Genomic DNA, 15,448 nt, shown 5'->3' with positions numbered 1-15,448 from the left:
TGAACGCTTACTGGAGATATTCGAAACACTGTCTTCAGGATTAACACAAACATCAGCAGCAACATACTGTTCATTTGCTTCAACACTACCGTCCATATTACTGGTGTTTTCATTAACATTATCAACATCATTTTCATCCATCACCCCATTGTCTTTCAACCAGATGCACACTTTTTTTACAAATTCATCATGAGCAGCTCTCTTGAGTTGAAACCAGTCTTTTTGCCTTTGCTGCTCATCACTAGGCAAATCAAAATCATTCAGCAAAGTGGAATGAAGAGAAAATGCATTTTTATATAGAGCATTTAAACCTTTTAGGTGTTGTTTAACCACAAACCCATTTGTATTTAATGTCCAAAGTTCTTTTATTTTTGCCTTTATTTTACTTGCTTGCTTAAACACATCGCTCCTTTCCTTTTGAACCTTTTCCATTGCTAAAGCAGCGCCCTTTAATGAAAGCTTTCTTTGCCTCCTTTCACCTTGTATGGCTGTGGGCTCGGTTTCAGGCTTATCACAGTTGGAGTCACTCATTTTCCTTTAATCAGAGGTTGCAATAACATGCTGCGTTGTGCCTTTATGTTCGGCCACACGCACAAAAAAAAAAAGAAAAAAGAATAAACCCACCAACACCAAAGTACTTATGTCGAAAACGACTGAATATCCACACTTTGTAATGAGGATACCTGCAACTTTCAGGCTGAAACCCGGTCCCAGTTCACTAACCGGTTGTTGAACAATCAACTCCAAATGAGGCACGATGCCGCTCCACATCAAACCAATCCATAGCGGTGTATTAAGTAAAAATGACTGCACTCACCGGAGATGTCCCATGATTAGTGATGTTTCGGATTAATTCATCCGTGACCTTACGTGCGAGGAAGACGATGTATAGATGAATGATTGTAATTCCATGAAGCAGGTAATCAGGCCTCGGCGTTGTTCGTAGAGCTTTTCCAAACGGGGTGTGTGTTTTCCCAACAGGTGGCTTCCGATGTTATCCAAAAGAGGGTTTCCTTTTACTCCTTCGTCCGATGAATTCCTGAAGTCAGGCCTTTACTTTATTACTTCGTCCGATGAACTTTCGAGGTCCGGTCTTTACTTTATCCTTCCTGAAGTCCGGTCTTTACTTTGTCCTTCGTCCGACGAACTCCTAGAATCAAGCTTGTACTTTTCTTCAGCCGATGAATTCCTTAGGCCAGGTTTTTTACTTTGTGTAGCGACTATCTTGTCCTTTCCTTTATTAGTCGCTCTGGGTACGGGGGATCCTGGTTATAACGCGCTTTAATGAAACAATGTCCAGACGATAAGGTATATTCGGGTTAGCTCCCATTTATTGCATGAAAGAAAATGATGACTTGAAGTCTGGGATGGCGGTATACGGCAACAGGTGGAAAAGATGAAGATGGAGGTCTAACGAAAGGTGATGCTAAGATGGTAAACTATGTCCAGACATTAAGTTGTTTTTGCATACGTTTAGCGTAAATATAGCGGTAAAAAACCGTGTGACCTCCCGTTACCCAAGCACCCCGCGCTCTGCCGTCTCCACCCTTATATGCCCTTCCCCTCCACCCCGCCACCAATAGCGGAGGGGAATTCAAGTCACCTGTGCCGTTCTTAATATAAACAAATAACCACCACCGTGATGAACCTGGACCGAATAAGGAAAATGAAAGAATGGCTCCTACACAGATGTTCAATATATCATATCTTTATCTCGCTCTCATTTCTCCTGTTGCTCTTTTCTCTGTTTTCTAAAGTGGCAACCTGATGGTTTTATCCTTTTTATTTTCATCTGCACGCTAGAATAAATAGCCAACACTTCGCCAGCATCCTCTGATAACACGATGCAGCATCAAAACAACAGCGCAAAGTGCGGACTAAACCATTGCCACAAAATTACTTACAAATGTGTATATTACTGGTAAGCGTTTGAGTTTGAAAACTACATGTATTAATTATTTATGGTTTTATAGTTTGACCTGATGAATTAAATTTGCTTTTTTTGGAAGCCATTTGAGTTGGAGATGACTGTCAGACTGAATGAACAGTATATTCCTGCATCCAACCTGTCAGAGGTTACCTGTGACCCACCCAGCAGCTGACGGTAAAAGCTGCACCCCCCCTGTAAATCTTGACTTGGTTTACTCTGTGTGACCGCACTAGCATGACTTATCCACTAGAGGGCGCAATTTCTCTTGTTTTATTTGACATAATTATACAGATGAGGTGCTCTGCATCGCTTCCCACATGGGCTACTCAAAGTTGTTTTTTTTTTTTTTTTGTTTGTTTTTTTTTCATGCTGCACTGCTGCCCCTTGGCGATTGCAGCTCTGGGCGGCTGCCCATGTTGTAATTATCAAAAACCGCCACTGTTGGGGCCTCATTTATCAAGCTAGCCCTAGGAACAAAAACCGGCATACGCTATAGTCAACTTTTGGGATTTACTAAAACCAAATTTGACGGGAAAATGTCCCTACCTCCACGGCCACTCTGACCCAGGCGTACGCACATGATCTAGAAAAGAAACTGCGACACCAACGGTATAGAATGAAATCAAGGAAATTATGTGAAATATAAGACATTTGTGAACATTTTATATTACCTTTCACACCACATGTTATATATTAAAGCTGTTTGCAGAAATAAATAAAGAGGCACATTCTATATTAATTCTCCTAAGAGTACACACTCGAAAAATAAAAACGCCACGGTTGAGTCAGTGTAGGGGAAACACTAACATTTCTCTAGCTAGTGATTATAAACACTAATTGTTGTTTACAATGTATTGTTTTTCATGGGGAAAATGGGGTACGTCCCAAGGACGCATCGATAATGAGTTTACTGCGTCCTTTCAGATTTTAATGCATCAGTGATGCAGGACCTAGGTACCTAGCAACATCACTGTAAGCTACTGCTATATCACAGCATTTATTTCCATCAAGAGTTTCATTATTTTTTCTTTAAGATCTTGTAGTAATAATGGGAGAACCGGTCCTCCATCATATCCCAAAGAGTCTCCATGGGGTTCAGGTTTGGACTCTGGCCAATCTATGCATGAAAATGACGTCTCATACTCCCTGAACCCCTCTTTCACAACCTGAGCCCCGTTAATCCTTGGACCATCATCTTGGAATATGGCTGTGCCATCAGGGAAGATGGAATGACCTGCTTGTTCAATATATTCAGGTAGAAGTTAGAAGTCAGAGTATAAACAAAGTAAAACATTGTCATGTTGGCTGTTTAGCAGCTTATTAGCTCCCACATTAGCAGCTAATGCTAATGTGGGAGCTAACATGCGCCGGCATGTTTGACAACGATTAGATGTTTTGAAAATAACAGGAAGTTATGTCACTAAGTACATAGTAATAAATTTAATAATGCATTCATTCTCTGTACCGCTTGTTCCATTACGGGTTGCTGGTAAGCTGGAGCCTATCCCAACATTAACAGGTGAGAGGCAGGTACACCTGGACAGGTCACCAGTCCATCGCAGGGCCAACCAACCATTCACACACACACACACACACTCCTAGGGAGAATTTAGAGTCATCAATTAACCTAACATGCATGATGGTGGGAGGAAGCCGGAGAACCCACGCATACACGGGAAGAACATGCAAACTCCACACAGAAAGGCCACCACCCTCAAGGTTCGAACCTCCCCCCAGCCAAGATTCGAACCAGTGACCTTCTTGCTGTGAGGCTGCAGTCTGATGTGGATGTGTCAGATCAGATCTTATTCGTCCCCAGCAGCAAGACAGAGGGACCAGCAGTAAAAGCCACAAAAGAAATTATACAGAAATGTATATGTAAAAGAGAAAATTAAGGAATAAAAAAAGTGACATATTTTCATTATTTACAATATGTACAATAATAATAATTTATGCTGTCTTTTTATTGTGTGTTTGTGTTTTTGGTCTGCTGGGAGCAGTAATACAGTCGAACTGCTGCAGGGAGGAAAGACCTGTGATAACGCTCCTTCACATGTTTAGGGTGAAGAAGTCTGTCGCTGAAGGAGTTCTGCAGTGCTGTATGAGCTGTTCTCAACATGGATGACAGCTTATGCATCATCTGCTTTTCTCCCACCACCTCTGCTGGGTCCTAGGGGCATGCCACTTTCTTCCTCTCACAGCAGACATGCTACTGCTCCATAAAAAATGCTTGATGCCACCAGTGTCAAAAATCTGATCAGATCTGATTATTACAGTAATCTGATCACTTGGTTATCGGATTTTAATGGTCATGTAAACAGACTCGGAGACTCGCTGCAGTTTGGTGAGTGCTGGAAGCAGGATGATTTTATTTGTGAGGGACTGTACATTCCCCCATAATGGTATGCAGAGTCTTAACCTTCTTCTTGCCTGCCAGTATTTTACTTTAGCTCTGCAGCCCCCTTTCTTCCTCCTCGTCCTTCATTCTTCTGAGATATCTGGCTGCTCTGCAAAGGATATCCATGTTTGGTGTAGCACTACTGGCTAATCCAAAATAGAAACAACAGATCTGTGACTGTGCCGGTGATTGTTGGAAGAAAAGCCCATCTTAGAATTTGAGTGTGCATACTCAGTGTGAAGCTTTGAAAGTTAAAAACACACACCAACAGTCAGAAACCCTTCAACACACAGCCTCAACCATCTGGACATGTGTGGACTCTTCCTACTCTGGCTGGTTTCTTCACTATTTTTCAGATAGGTTTTTATTACATCTGTCTTCCTGAACTAAATTATCATATCTCAACTAGCCCAATTTGACCCTAAAAATAGAAATGAAGACTGATTTAAAACTGTTCAAAGCTTTTAACCTGTCCTGTCCAGCATCATGACAGCAGAGTAATGGCTTGTCTGTCGTTTTGTAGATTTAGGGATTATTTTAGTGAAGTCATAGAAAAACATGCTGGTATGAAGCAAATGTGAACCCTTGGATGTCCGAGGTCTGGGAGTGCTGTTTTTTTATTTATGCCCTACAAGTGCATTCTGGCATTTTCCAACATTGTAAATTAAACTTTGTTCTTGATGTTTTGCCTGTTAAAATAAATATATATTTCATCTGTATTTTCCTTTTCTTTCCAAACAAGCTTCTGCCGTGTCAGATGTTTGGTCATTTTATGAACGCAGACTAGATTCACGGTGGGAACGATTTTGTGCTGTGGCGATGCACCCGCCATCTTTTTGTATGTGAAAATGACCACATCTGTGGAGTTGATGGTAAAAATGTCTGTGATAAAATAATGAATGTTTGTGTCTTCATTCAAACCAACATACATATCCCAGTTAAGCACATGCATGTGTAACTGTTACCGAGCCCATTCGCTATGTGTGTATTTCAACATTAGAACAGGACGACTTGTCCTCCTCATACCCAGCATGCTTTGTGCCACTGTGTCCTTCACACATACAGGCTTGATGATGTTGCTGAAGTCAGACTGGATTGTGTTGAATCATATTCTTTCAGTGAACTGAGTATAGAAAACTGGATAATGCCCATGGTGTATGCTGGTCATGTGTCTGGTGTGGCATGGCTGCATCCATACTGGTCCCAGCAAATCAGAGAAGGAGAACACAAGATGACTGTAGGCAGAGACTCCTCTACCACCACCATCAGGTAAGACACTAAAACACAGAAAGGGGATAACATGACTGACTTGGTTCTCTGGTGTGTATCTCAGTCATCTTTCTGTGGATCTGCAGGCTGACTTCTACAGATAATTATTTCCTCAGTGATGGTCTGTATGTTGGTGAAGACCAGCTGGAGAGCTCAAAGCCTCTGAGACTGAACGTGGTCAGAGTCAATCCGGTCAAACCAAGTCACATTACAGGTTCCAGAACTCTAACACAAAATGTTATTGGTTAGCAGACAATCAGAGAGTGGGAGAGAGACGGATGATGGAAAAGTGACCAATCAGAGTTTACAAGAAAACAGCCAAAGGCAGTGCAAACACAATGAGCTAAATGATATCACCATTTTGTGGAACGTGCCCAAGTACCGGCTGGTAAACACGGACTAAAGATCAACACAGTGTGTGATGTCATGCTGTACTCCAGATGATTCTACACCTCTAGTTCTTCAATATCCATTTTTTATTTTAATTCAGTCTAGAAATGATGAATTTTCTCTTATTGCCCCTTGAAGTTTTATTATTTCTATCTTTTGATGTCAACATAACAAAATAATATAGAAACAAAGTAACCAAGAAGTTACATCCCAAGTAAATCTCCTCTGCTGTATAAAGAATAAATAAATCCTACATATGAACTGATTTTCTCTCAGGACCTCTATCTGGACTTGGGAGGCTTCCTTCTGGAAACTTCAGTTTAAAATGGTTTTGACCATTTTTTTTTCAACCTGAAAAGAGCATTTAGAGACACAGGAAAACATCTAGGTAGGTTTAACTTTAAGCTGTCCTTTGGCAGAATAGCTGCTGTTTGACACATTATGACTACATTATGGAATTAAATACGCTTTGTTCTACAGACCACTGAACACTGACCACGAAAGGCATCAACCTTACGTTTTAACAGAGAAACAGTCCGCCATCCGTATAATTTAACCCTCAGTAAATGAAGCCATCACATTGTTTTACGTCCAGCCAGTCGTAAAGGATTATAAGAACACAATAACATTTAACGTCACTGTTGCTTTAGATAAATGTTACCATCATTTAACTTTACTTGGTGGTACAAAGCTGCTCTTTATCCAGCAGGTGGTGAAACATGTTGGATGTATTTACTTTGCTTTGCCGCCTTCACAATGACACATCGTTCATTCTTCTAGAGTTTTTTCTAGAGTCATGTACAAAGAGAGAACTGTTAAAACTTGCACTTTAGTGTGAAATTGGCACAATATGACCAAACTTTTTAAAATAAGTTGAACTTCTATAGAGAAAATACTGAGATGTTCTTTTTAGCGTTCTGCAGCATGTCTTTTATGTAAGTATATAATCCTATTTTAACCTTCCTTTTGCTTTTATATCTGATATTTAATACCAGGGCAAAGCACTGAGAAGGACACAGAGGCATGTTTTGCCAAGAGACCTCGGACGGAGAGGAGTAAGGATGGAGAAACCAGTCATATCCAGTCCCACTCAGCAACCACTGACCCACTGCAACCAGCAGGGGGCAGCAGCAGCAATGGGATGTTAGATGGTGAAGGATTCACCAGTTATGTTGTTGAGAGAATAACTTCATTTCTGGATGAAAACGACCCATACATCCTGGACATTGATATGGATTTCTTCTCCTGTAAAAACCCCTTTAAGGAATTATACACAGAGGTACCTTTTCAGCATGTATTTGATTGTAATGTTCTTTATTTGATCAGGTTTCAACACCTACATGACAGCAAATTCATTTTCCCATCACCTGTGTCAGTTGTCATAAATAATGGACTCATTTTTCTGGCAGTGTTGTAAAAACCTGCTAAGGAAATGGAAGCTGTGTGGCCCCAACCAAAATCTCCATTTGGAGGTAATGTCAGCTAAATATAACGAAGGTTAAGGACATTAAGAAAACAAAAACATGCATTTATAATATGAAAACTACACACTTGACCCCCAGAGGTTTGACACCTTGAGGGATTACTCCAGTATCTTAACTTTTCCTAGGACTGTTCCTAGGAATGTTCCCAGGAATGTCTCAAGGAATGTTTCTAGGCCTGTCCCGGGACTGTTTCCCAGGACTGTTCTAAGACTATTTAAGACTATATTGTTCCTAAGAATGTTCCCCTCTGGATATCTCTAATAGTGTTCCCAGGATCTGTTGGAGCCTCTCTCCCAGTTTAGGGGTCACGGCCCCAAGTTGTCTGACACCACTGTTGTCTTCACTCCCCTCATTTTCTTATCATTCTCCTTCAGTTCTTGGTATTTTCACAGCTTCTCATCTTCCAGTGATGGATCGCTACATCCAGCACTGCTGCCTTCTTCTGCAGCTTCTCAACCACCAAGATGTCCAGTTGGTTATCCATCACCAGTTTATCAGTCTGGAACTGGAAGTCCAACAGGATAGTTAATGGTGCCCCCCAACTTGACCCTGGTACTTCAGACAGGGTTCTAATTATGGGGGGCTAAGAGGAGCTTGGCTCCCCTGAAAATGTTCACCTGTGACTGTGCTGCAGTGCATTAATGTATGTGTGTGTGTGTGTGTGTGTGCTTGTGAAGTTGCATGATGCATGTCCAGAATTCAGGCTCCCCCAAACCCCTTGTGTACTGTTCTGGATTGTTTCACAGACCTCTCTAAGCCTGTTACAGGTGAACTTGATTTGACTTTTTCTAAACTTCTGTATGCACATGTACAACTGTTCAGTGTTTTAGTATTTATTCTCTAACAAGATGATCAACCACAAACAACCTAAAAGAAGAGTCTGAACCACAAGTGGAAGACAGTTCAGTGGCAGCTTATATCTAAACAGTCATCTTTATCATCCTGTTCACATTAAGACATTAGACCAAGACCACACCCAACACATGACAAGTTACTGAGACATTTCCGTTTTATGTGCAGATTTTGTGAGCATGAACACATATGCAGGACCCTGTCTTTTTTTATTTGTGTCTCCTGTTTGGCCAGTATTCAGGCAGACTGAGGTTTGAAGGGAGAACTGTATATACTGTATGTCCATATATAACCATGTTCCAGTTACTTTATCTTTAATTGATATAAGCTCTGTGTTGTCTCTGTTCAGGAAGAAAACTCCCTCTTGAAGGAGCTGTACAACTTCAGAGAACCCGGCCTGAATGCCGATAAGGTTAGACATTTTGTTTATTTTGCTCATTAACTGTGACCTACAAAACATACCTAACACTACAACACAGTCTGGAAACATTAGATATTTAGACATAAACATTTCTCTCAGGTTATCAGAACTAACAAAGCTAAATTATGTCCAGCTACTTAAAGCAATAGAGGATGATCTCTCACGGTGGAGGCGCTTACCCATATCGCTCATGGGGAGGGTTGCCACAGTTAAAATGATGGTTCTATCTAAAGTAAACTACCTGTTTATCTAAATTTCTATGGAAAAACAAGCCGTCACATATCAGTCTAAAAATTTTACAACAGACTAAAGATAGAGGTGGATTGAAGCTACCCAACTTTAATCGCTTTTTCTTAGCTAACAAGCTGCAGTTTATCTCCAAATGGCTTAAACCTAGCAGTCTGGATGAACCATGGTTAGATGTAGAGCAAGCGTTGTGTGAGGATCTGGTTATCTCTGACCTGCCATTCATCAGCTCAGCCATCAAAACACATCAGTGTTTTAAAAGCATCCATATCAGTTCCTCTTTGGTGGCCTGGTGGGAATTTCTAAAAATAACCAAGTCTTCAGTTATCCCATGTAAATTTACACCCATCTGGAACAACCCTGACATCCTGCAAAACAAAAAGATGATTAACTTCACTCAATGGAAAAATAAAGGAATAAAACAGAGCCTGTAATAGAAAAAAGGAAACTTCTTCTCATTTGATATTCTCACTTCATAATATGGAATCAGAAGAGCTACATTTTTAGAATACCACCAACTCTATTATGTGTAAAACAAAATACCATTAACCAATTAAACTTGCAGCTACCAATCAGGATAGCAGATTTTTTTAAATGTATTTTTATTGAGCACTAGTGTACAGGGTATGTATATATACACAATGGGGCAAAGGAAAAGGGTCCATAGGACAGTGCTCATATCAGAATTTTCTAATAACAGCCCCCACCCCAGAACATTTGGGACATCCATCCAGAATAAGAGTAATAAAAATAATAAAAAATAATAACAATAATAATAATATAGCAGCATAACATTGATAACAGAAGAACAGACAGAAGTTGAAAAATCAAAAAAGAAAAAAAAAGTACAATAATACAAAATAAATACAGGCTCATTACAGCCAGTGTGTAAGACCTGTTCAAGTACTTTGGTTTGCATCAGAGGTCACTAACAGGCGGACCGCGGTCCGGATCCAGACCCAGAACCTGCCCCAGACAGGCCCAGTTTCCCCCGCACCAATCCACCCCCAAGAGAGGAGGCCACCCCTAGGCATCAGAGCCCAGAACCCCCACCAACCCACAGAACAGTACGCCCACCTGGCCCAGGCCCCACCTGTGGCCATGCCCAACCGCCACGAAATTTGTGATTGTTAGAGAAGTTAGGCCACGATGTTGTTGGAAGTGGCAGTGTTAGAAGTGTTCATTTTTTTGTAAAAAGATTTTGAGAATGTGTTTTTCTGCTGGTTATTAATTTAATAGTAGAAACTGTTATTAAGTGCCTGAGTTGTTTTAGTTTGGGGTTTTTTTCTCTAACAGAGTAAGGGAAAAGGTATTTGTTATTTGTGCATGTAAAGTTAAAGGGGGAGAGATGTCACAGTCAGAGATCTGTACAGTAGGGAGCGTTTCCTGGTTTGGGTTTTCACCCAACTCCTAGAGTGTGTGACCTTCCTCTCTATTGAGCCGGCATGTGTCCTGCATAAGAAAAAGGAGCGTAACCTGGAACAGTGTTGGTTGAATTGGGGTTTCACCTGTGCAAAATGTGTGCAAATCTTGTGCAAAATTATTTCTGGGACAAAAGAGGCCACAGAGGATCCTCCACCAGTAGCCTTCGCCACAGGGCAAACAAAGTGCAGGTTTGTAAGTTGGATTCAGAAGAGTTGGAAACAGTTGTGTTGGTTAATTAGGAACAATAGATAAAGTTTAATAGTTTTTATAAGAAGCAAAAGTAAATTGAAGAATCAGGTGTGGCTGAAAGTTCACTGCTGCCAAACTTTGAGTGGATATGCCCCCAAAAACAAATCTGTCAGACTTTGAATGATATTTGTAAAAAAACAAAAAAACCTTAGGCTAGCTTGGTAACTGAAAGTAGAGTGGTAACCTAGCAACAGCAGCAGTTAGTTAGAACTTAGACCAGACAGTTTTAAACCAATTTTCACTTCTCAAAACGTGTCTATGAAGATTTTGTATAGTCTGGACATTTTGAAAGGCTGTTCACGAGAGGAAAATGTCTAACTTAAAAGACAACAAGAAAAGCTACAAAATCCTGGATGCAGTTTTCAACACCAGAGTTCACTTGTACAGATTAGGTTTGTGTCTTTTCACGTTTCATGTTAAGTCTGTTAGTTTAAGTTAAATGTTTGGTAGCTTGCTAGCATCTGACTAGCTGTGCGTTTGAGGAGCTACGCTAAGTGTTCTGTTAGTGTTTTAGCTTAGCTTGCTAAATTATATTTGACTGAAATAATTTAAAGCTAGTAACTGTAAAAATTAGCATCTGTTTGGCAAGATTTTTTGGTTTTAGTTTCAAATAATTCAAATGACAAACTTCTATGGTGAAATATGATATCAGGTTGTAACATGATCATTTTCTTTAAGTGTGCGTGAAACTGAACTAAATTAAATTGAAGATAAAAAACATAAGACCCCCCCATCGAGAGATAAAAAATATTTTAAACATATTTTCTGACTGTGTCCTTTAGCAGTGATTTTAGTTGTGCCCTAAGGTTTAATAGTATGATATTAAAAAAGGTGTACTAACGTTTTAAAAGTACTTATTTGACTAAGTTTGATAAAAGCTTTCTTTAAATCAACCCTCTAAAATCTGATATTTTCTGGAATATCTAAAAATAATAATAAAAATAAATGCTATGTTCCCTACAGACGATCGTCATGTCTTGGGGATTAAAGAAGAAATTCGCCATGAGTGCAGTTCCAGTCAGGATCAAAATGACCCAGAACGCCACCATATTAAAGAAGAAGAAGAAGAACTCTGGACCATTAAGAAGACAGAGCCGGATGATGGACTGGAGGAACAAACCATCAACCAACTGAACATGCTTGATGTTAAGAATGAAGATGATGATCAGTCCCCACAACTTCAGAGGCAAACTGATCAAGACATCGTGGCAGATTGTCCAACAAGCTGCTCAGTTCAACAGATTCAGTTAGAATCAAATGTAAATACAGATGAAACACAACAAGCTAGAAAACCACGTCCAGATACTACTGAGAAGACCTCTGAATCATCTGAGACTGAAGTCAGTGATGATGAAGATTTCAGTCATGAGGAATGGCAGAAACCTTTGTCACATTCTGGAGCTGAAACTGAAGACAGTGACAATGATTGTAAGCAGAGCGGGGCACCGGTGTCGGGTGAAAATAATCATACAACATGTGACACTGTAAAAATCGTCTTTAGCTGTTTTGAATGTTCAGAAGAATTTCTGTCTAAGCGGTCTCTGCAGAGACACATGAGAAGCCATCCAAGAAACAGGTCATCCAGGTGTTTGGTTAAAAAAAAGTCTTTGAAAGTGAACCAAAACATAGATCCACACGTGAGGGTCCACACAGGAGAGAAGTCATTTGCTTGTGATGTTTGTGGGAAAAGGTTTACAAAGCATTGTATTCTTAAAAGACACATGAGAGTCCACACAGGAGAGAAACCATTTGCTTGTGATGTTTGTAGGAAAAGGTTTACACAGCATTTTAATCTTAAAACTCACATGAGAGTCCACACAGGAGATAAACCATTTGCTTGTGATGTTTGTGGGAAAAGGTTTACACGGCATGATACACTTAAACTCACATGAGAGTCCACACAAGAGAGAAACCATTTGCTTGCGATGTTTGTGGTGAAACGTTTACAATGCATTGTAATCTTAAAAGACACATGAGAGTCCACACAGGAGAGAAACCATTTGCTTGTGATGTTTGTAGGAAAAGGTTTACACAGCATCGTAATCTTAAAACTCACATGAGAGTCCACACAGGAGAGAAACTGACTTGATTGTGAATTTTGGTTGAAGTTTAAATATCTGTATGGTCTTAAAGCATGCAGAAAACACAGAATAAGAAGTGCATAGTAGCAAATAAGTGTCAAAATTAGCTGTGAGTGTTGAACAAAAGCAAAAGTGAGTGAAAATAGTGAAAAAAAAGCTGTCAGCATTGTGTTTTATAAGAAGTAGTGTCATAATTGTCTTGTGGTGTTTTAGTTTTTATCAGACTACTGCCTTTTATTTTTATCCCTGTTTGTTTAACTAAAATATTTTGTAATTAAACTTTATATCAGTATCTTATTTGTGTAGCGTTTTCTGAAAGACAGAAAATGATTTAGTCAGTTAAGCTATGTCTTATCTATTGTTTGTTCATTGGAAGAGTGATGTTTAAAAAAGTTTTAAGAGAAACTGTTTCAGAATTTGTCACCTGCAAAGCAGCTCATTCAGGACAATAAATTCTACAACTATGTCTGTTATTATGGCTTTCTGACTTTCTTTTGCCATTTTTTTGTTTGCGTCTTTTGAAGTATTTGCCAGTTTTTGTTGTTGATGTAGTTCATTGTGCTTTTTCTTTAATGCAACAAACTCCTCATGCTTTTAACATGATGACAACCCAGAAGTTTTATACGGTTGCTGATTGTTAGTCTGGCAGCATTCGTGTCGCCTCTGGAAACTTCAACCTTGCATATGAGGCATGTCGCTGTTTTACTAGTGGGATTTTAAAACAAGTAATGATGCCAAATTGCTGACATAATGCTAATGCTTAATGTTAGCAGTAATGGCCGCTACTTTTTTCAGTAGCAGGTAATCAAATTACTCCTTCCACCGTTACAATGCCGTTCCCATTACTGAGGATAAAACGTAACTGACAGCACATTACTGTAAGATTAGATTAATTTTGTTTTGGGTGAACATAAGTTCCACGTTTGTTGGGACTATATTGTGCAGCTGCTACAGTGGAGAGGCGGCGGAATGATACGAATGAAACTGGAGAATATACTAGAAGAGTTGCCATGTTGTGCTGTGACCGGGTGCAAGAGAAGTGGGTCCACACCTTTTATCGCTGAGTTTTCGCTCCATTTAAACCGAGCGATAAGCCGGCTGACGGTGAAGGAGCGGACCCACTTCTTCCCGGGTCACCACCTGGCTGATGGTAAAGAAGCGGATCCACTTCTTCCCTGGGTCACCGCCCGGCTGACGGTAAAGGAGCGGACCCACATCTTCCCGGGTCACCACCCGGCTGATGGTAAAGAAGCGGATCCACTTCTTCCCTGGGTCACCGCCCGGCTGATGGTAAAGAAGCGGATCCACTTCTTCCCTGGGTCACCGCCCGGCTGACGGTAAAGGAGCGGACCCACATCTTCCCGGGTCACCACCCGGCTGATGGTAAAGAAGCGGACCCACTTCTTCCCGAGTCACCGCCCGGCTGATGGTAAAGAAGCGGACTCATTTCTTCCCGGGTCACCGCCCGGCTGACGGTAAAGGAGCGGACCCACTTCTTCCCTGGGTCACCGCCCGGCTGACGGTAAAGAAGCGGACCCACTTCTTCCCTGGGTCACCGCCCAGCTGACGGTAAAGGAGCGGACCCTCTTCTTCCCTGGGTCACCGCCCGGCTGACCGTAAAGGAGCCGACCCACTTCTTCCCTGGGTCACCGCCCGGCTGACGGTAAAGGAGCGGATCCACTTCTTCCCTGGGTCACCACCTGGCTGATGGTAAAGAAGCGGATCGACTTCTTCCCTGGGTCACCGCCCGGCTGACGGTAAAGGAGCGGACCCACATCTTCCCGGGTCACCACCCGGCTGATGGTAAAGAAGCGGATCCACTTCTTCCCTGGGTCACCGCCCGGCTGACGGTAGAGGAGCGGACCCACTTCTTCCCGGGTCACCACCCGGCTGATGGTAAAGAAGCGGACCCACTTCTTCCCGAGTCACCGCCCGGCTGATGGTTAAGAAGCGGACTCATTTCTTCCCGGGTCACCGCTCGGCTGATGGTAAAGAAGCGGACCCACTTCTTCCCGAGTCACCGCTCGGCTGATGGTAAAGAAGCAGACTCATTTCTTCCCGGGTCACCGCCCGGCTGACGGTAAAGGAGCGGACCCACTTCTTCCCTGGGTCACCGCCCGGCTGACGGTAAAGAAGCGGACCCACTTTTTCCCTGGGTCACCGCCCAGCTGACGGTAAAGAAGCGGACCCACTTCTTCCCTGGGTCACCGCCCGGCTGACGGTAAAGGAGCGGACCCAGTCAGTGTGTGCAGCCACACACACAAACAACCAGGAGACGCAGCAACGGCGAGTCCAGAGAAAAACAGAGCAAGAGTTTTGATAATTTTTCCGTCAGAGATAAGAGACAAAATTGTTGTGAGAAATGTTCATCGTGACCAGAAACAAGGTTTTCTTCATAGTGGCTGGAAGCAGGTAGAATCAGGTGAAGCTCCTCCTGAGGAGGAGGCGGAGACGCGACCTGCAGCAGCCTGAGATCAGTGTCCATGATTTTTCTGTTAGTCATTTATTCCACCAGGTTTCCATTTCAGTCATCAGTCAGATCTAATATTCGGTTTTATTGTGAATAAAGGAACATGCAGATGGATTTGAAATCCTGTTAAAAGGAAATACTTGAACATTTTAAAAAAAGTAATGGAGAAGTTATTTGTAATTTTTACTTTTATAAAGCTGTACCTCTGTTACTTTCACAGTTATTTTTTAAAC

The 15,448-nt window shown here is 41.5% G+C and overlaps 2 protein-coding genes across 2 annotated transcripts; both read left to right on the top strand.

The window, feature by feature from the left end:
- The first annotated feature begins 5,176 nt into the window (after positions 1-5,176).
- LOC121644328 (UPF0489 protein C5orf22 homolog) lies at positions 5,177-8,803 on the top strand. The gene is made up of 5 exons (XM_041992204.1): positions 5,177-5,200; positions 5,329-5,597; positions 5,684-5,811; positions 6,983-7,266; positions 8,673-8,803. The coding sequence occupies exons 1-5, from the start codon at positions 5,177-5,179 to the stop codon at positions 8,763-8,765; spliced, it is 798 nt and encodes a 265-aa protein (XP_041848138.1). The 3' UTR covers positions 8,766-8,803.
- A 2,491-nt stretch (positions 8,804-11,294) lies between these two features.
- Positions 11,295-13,132, top strand: LOC121643907 (zinc finger protein OZF-like). Its single transcript, XM_041991511.1, has 2 exons — positions 11,295-11,316; positions 11,628-13,132. The coding sequence occupies exons 1-2, from the start codon at positions 11,307-11,309 to the stop codon at positions 12,554-12,556; spliced, it is 939 nt and encodes a 312-aa protein (XP_041847445.1). The 5' UTR covers positions 11,295-11,306; the 3' UTR covers positions 12,557-13,132.
- Positions 13,133-15,448: the final 2,316 nt, after the last annotated feature.

The sequence above is a fragment of the Melanotaenia boesemani genome, chromosome 8, assembly GCF_017639745.1.
Source record: "Melanotaenia boesemani isolate fMelBoe1 chromosome 8, fMelBoe1.pri, whole genome shotgun sequence".
Lineage (NCBI taxonomy): Eukaryota > Metazoa > Chordata > Actinopteri > Atheriniformes > Melanotaeniidae > Melanotaenia > Melanotaenia boesemani.
This window is presented reverse-complemented; position numbering and strand designations above follow the sequence as displayed.

Coding starts and splice junctions, on each gene's coding strand:
- LOC121644328 (XM_041992204.1), top strand. CDS start 5,177: ATGACCACATCTGTGGAGTTGATG. Junction 5,598..5,683: donor TCCTCTACCACCACCATCAG/GTAAGACACTAA, acceptor GTGGATCTGCAG/GCTGACTTCTACAGATAATT. Junction 5,812..6,982: donor CAAACCAAGTCACATTACAG/GTTCCAGAACTC, acceptor ATTTAATACCAG/GGCAAAGCACTGAGAAGGAC.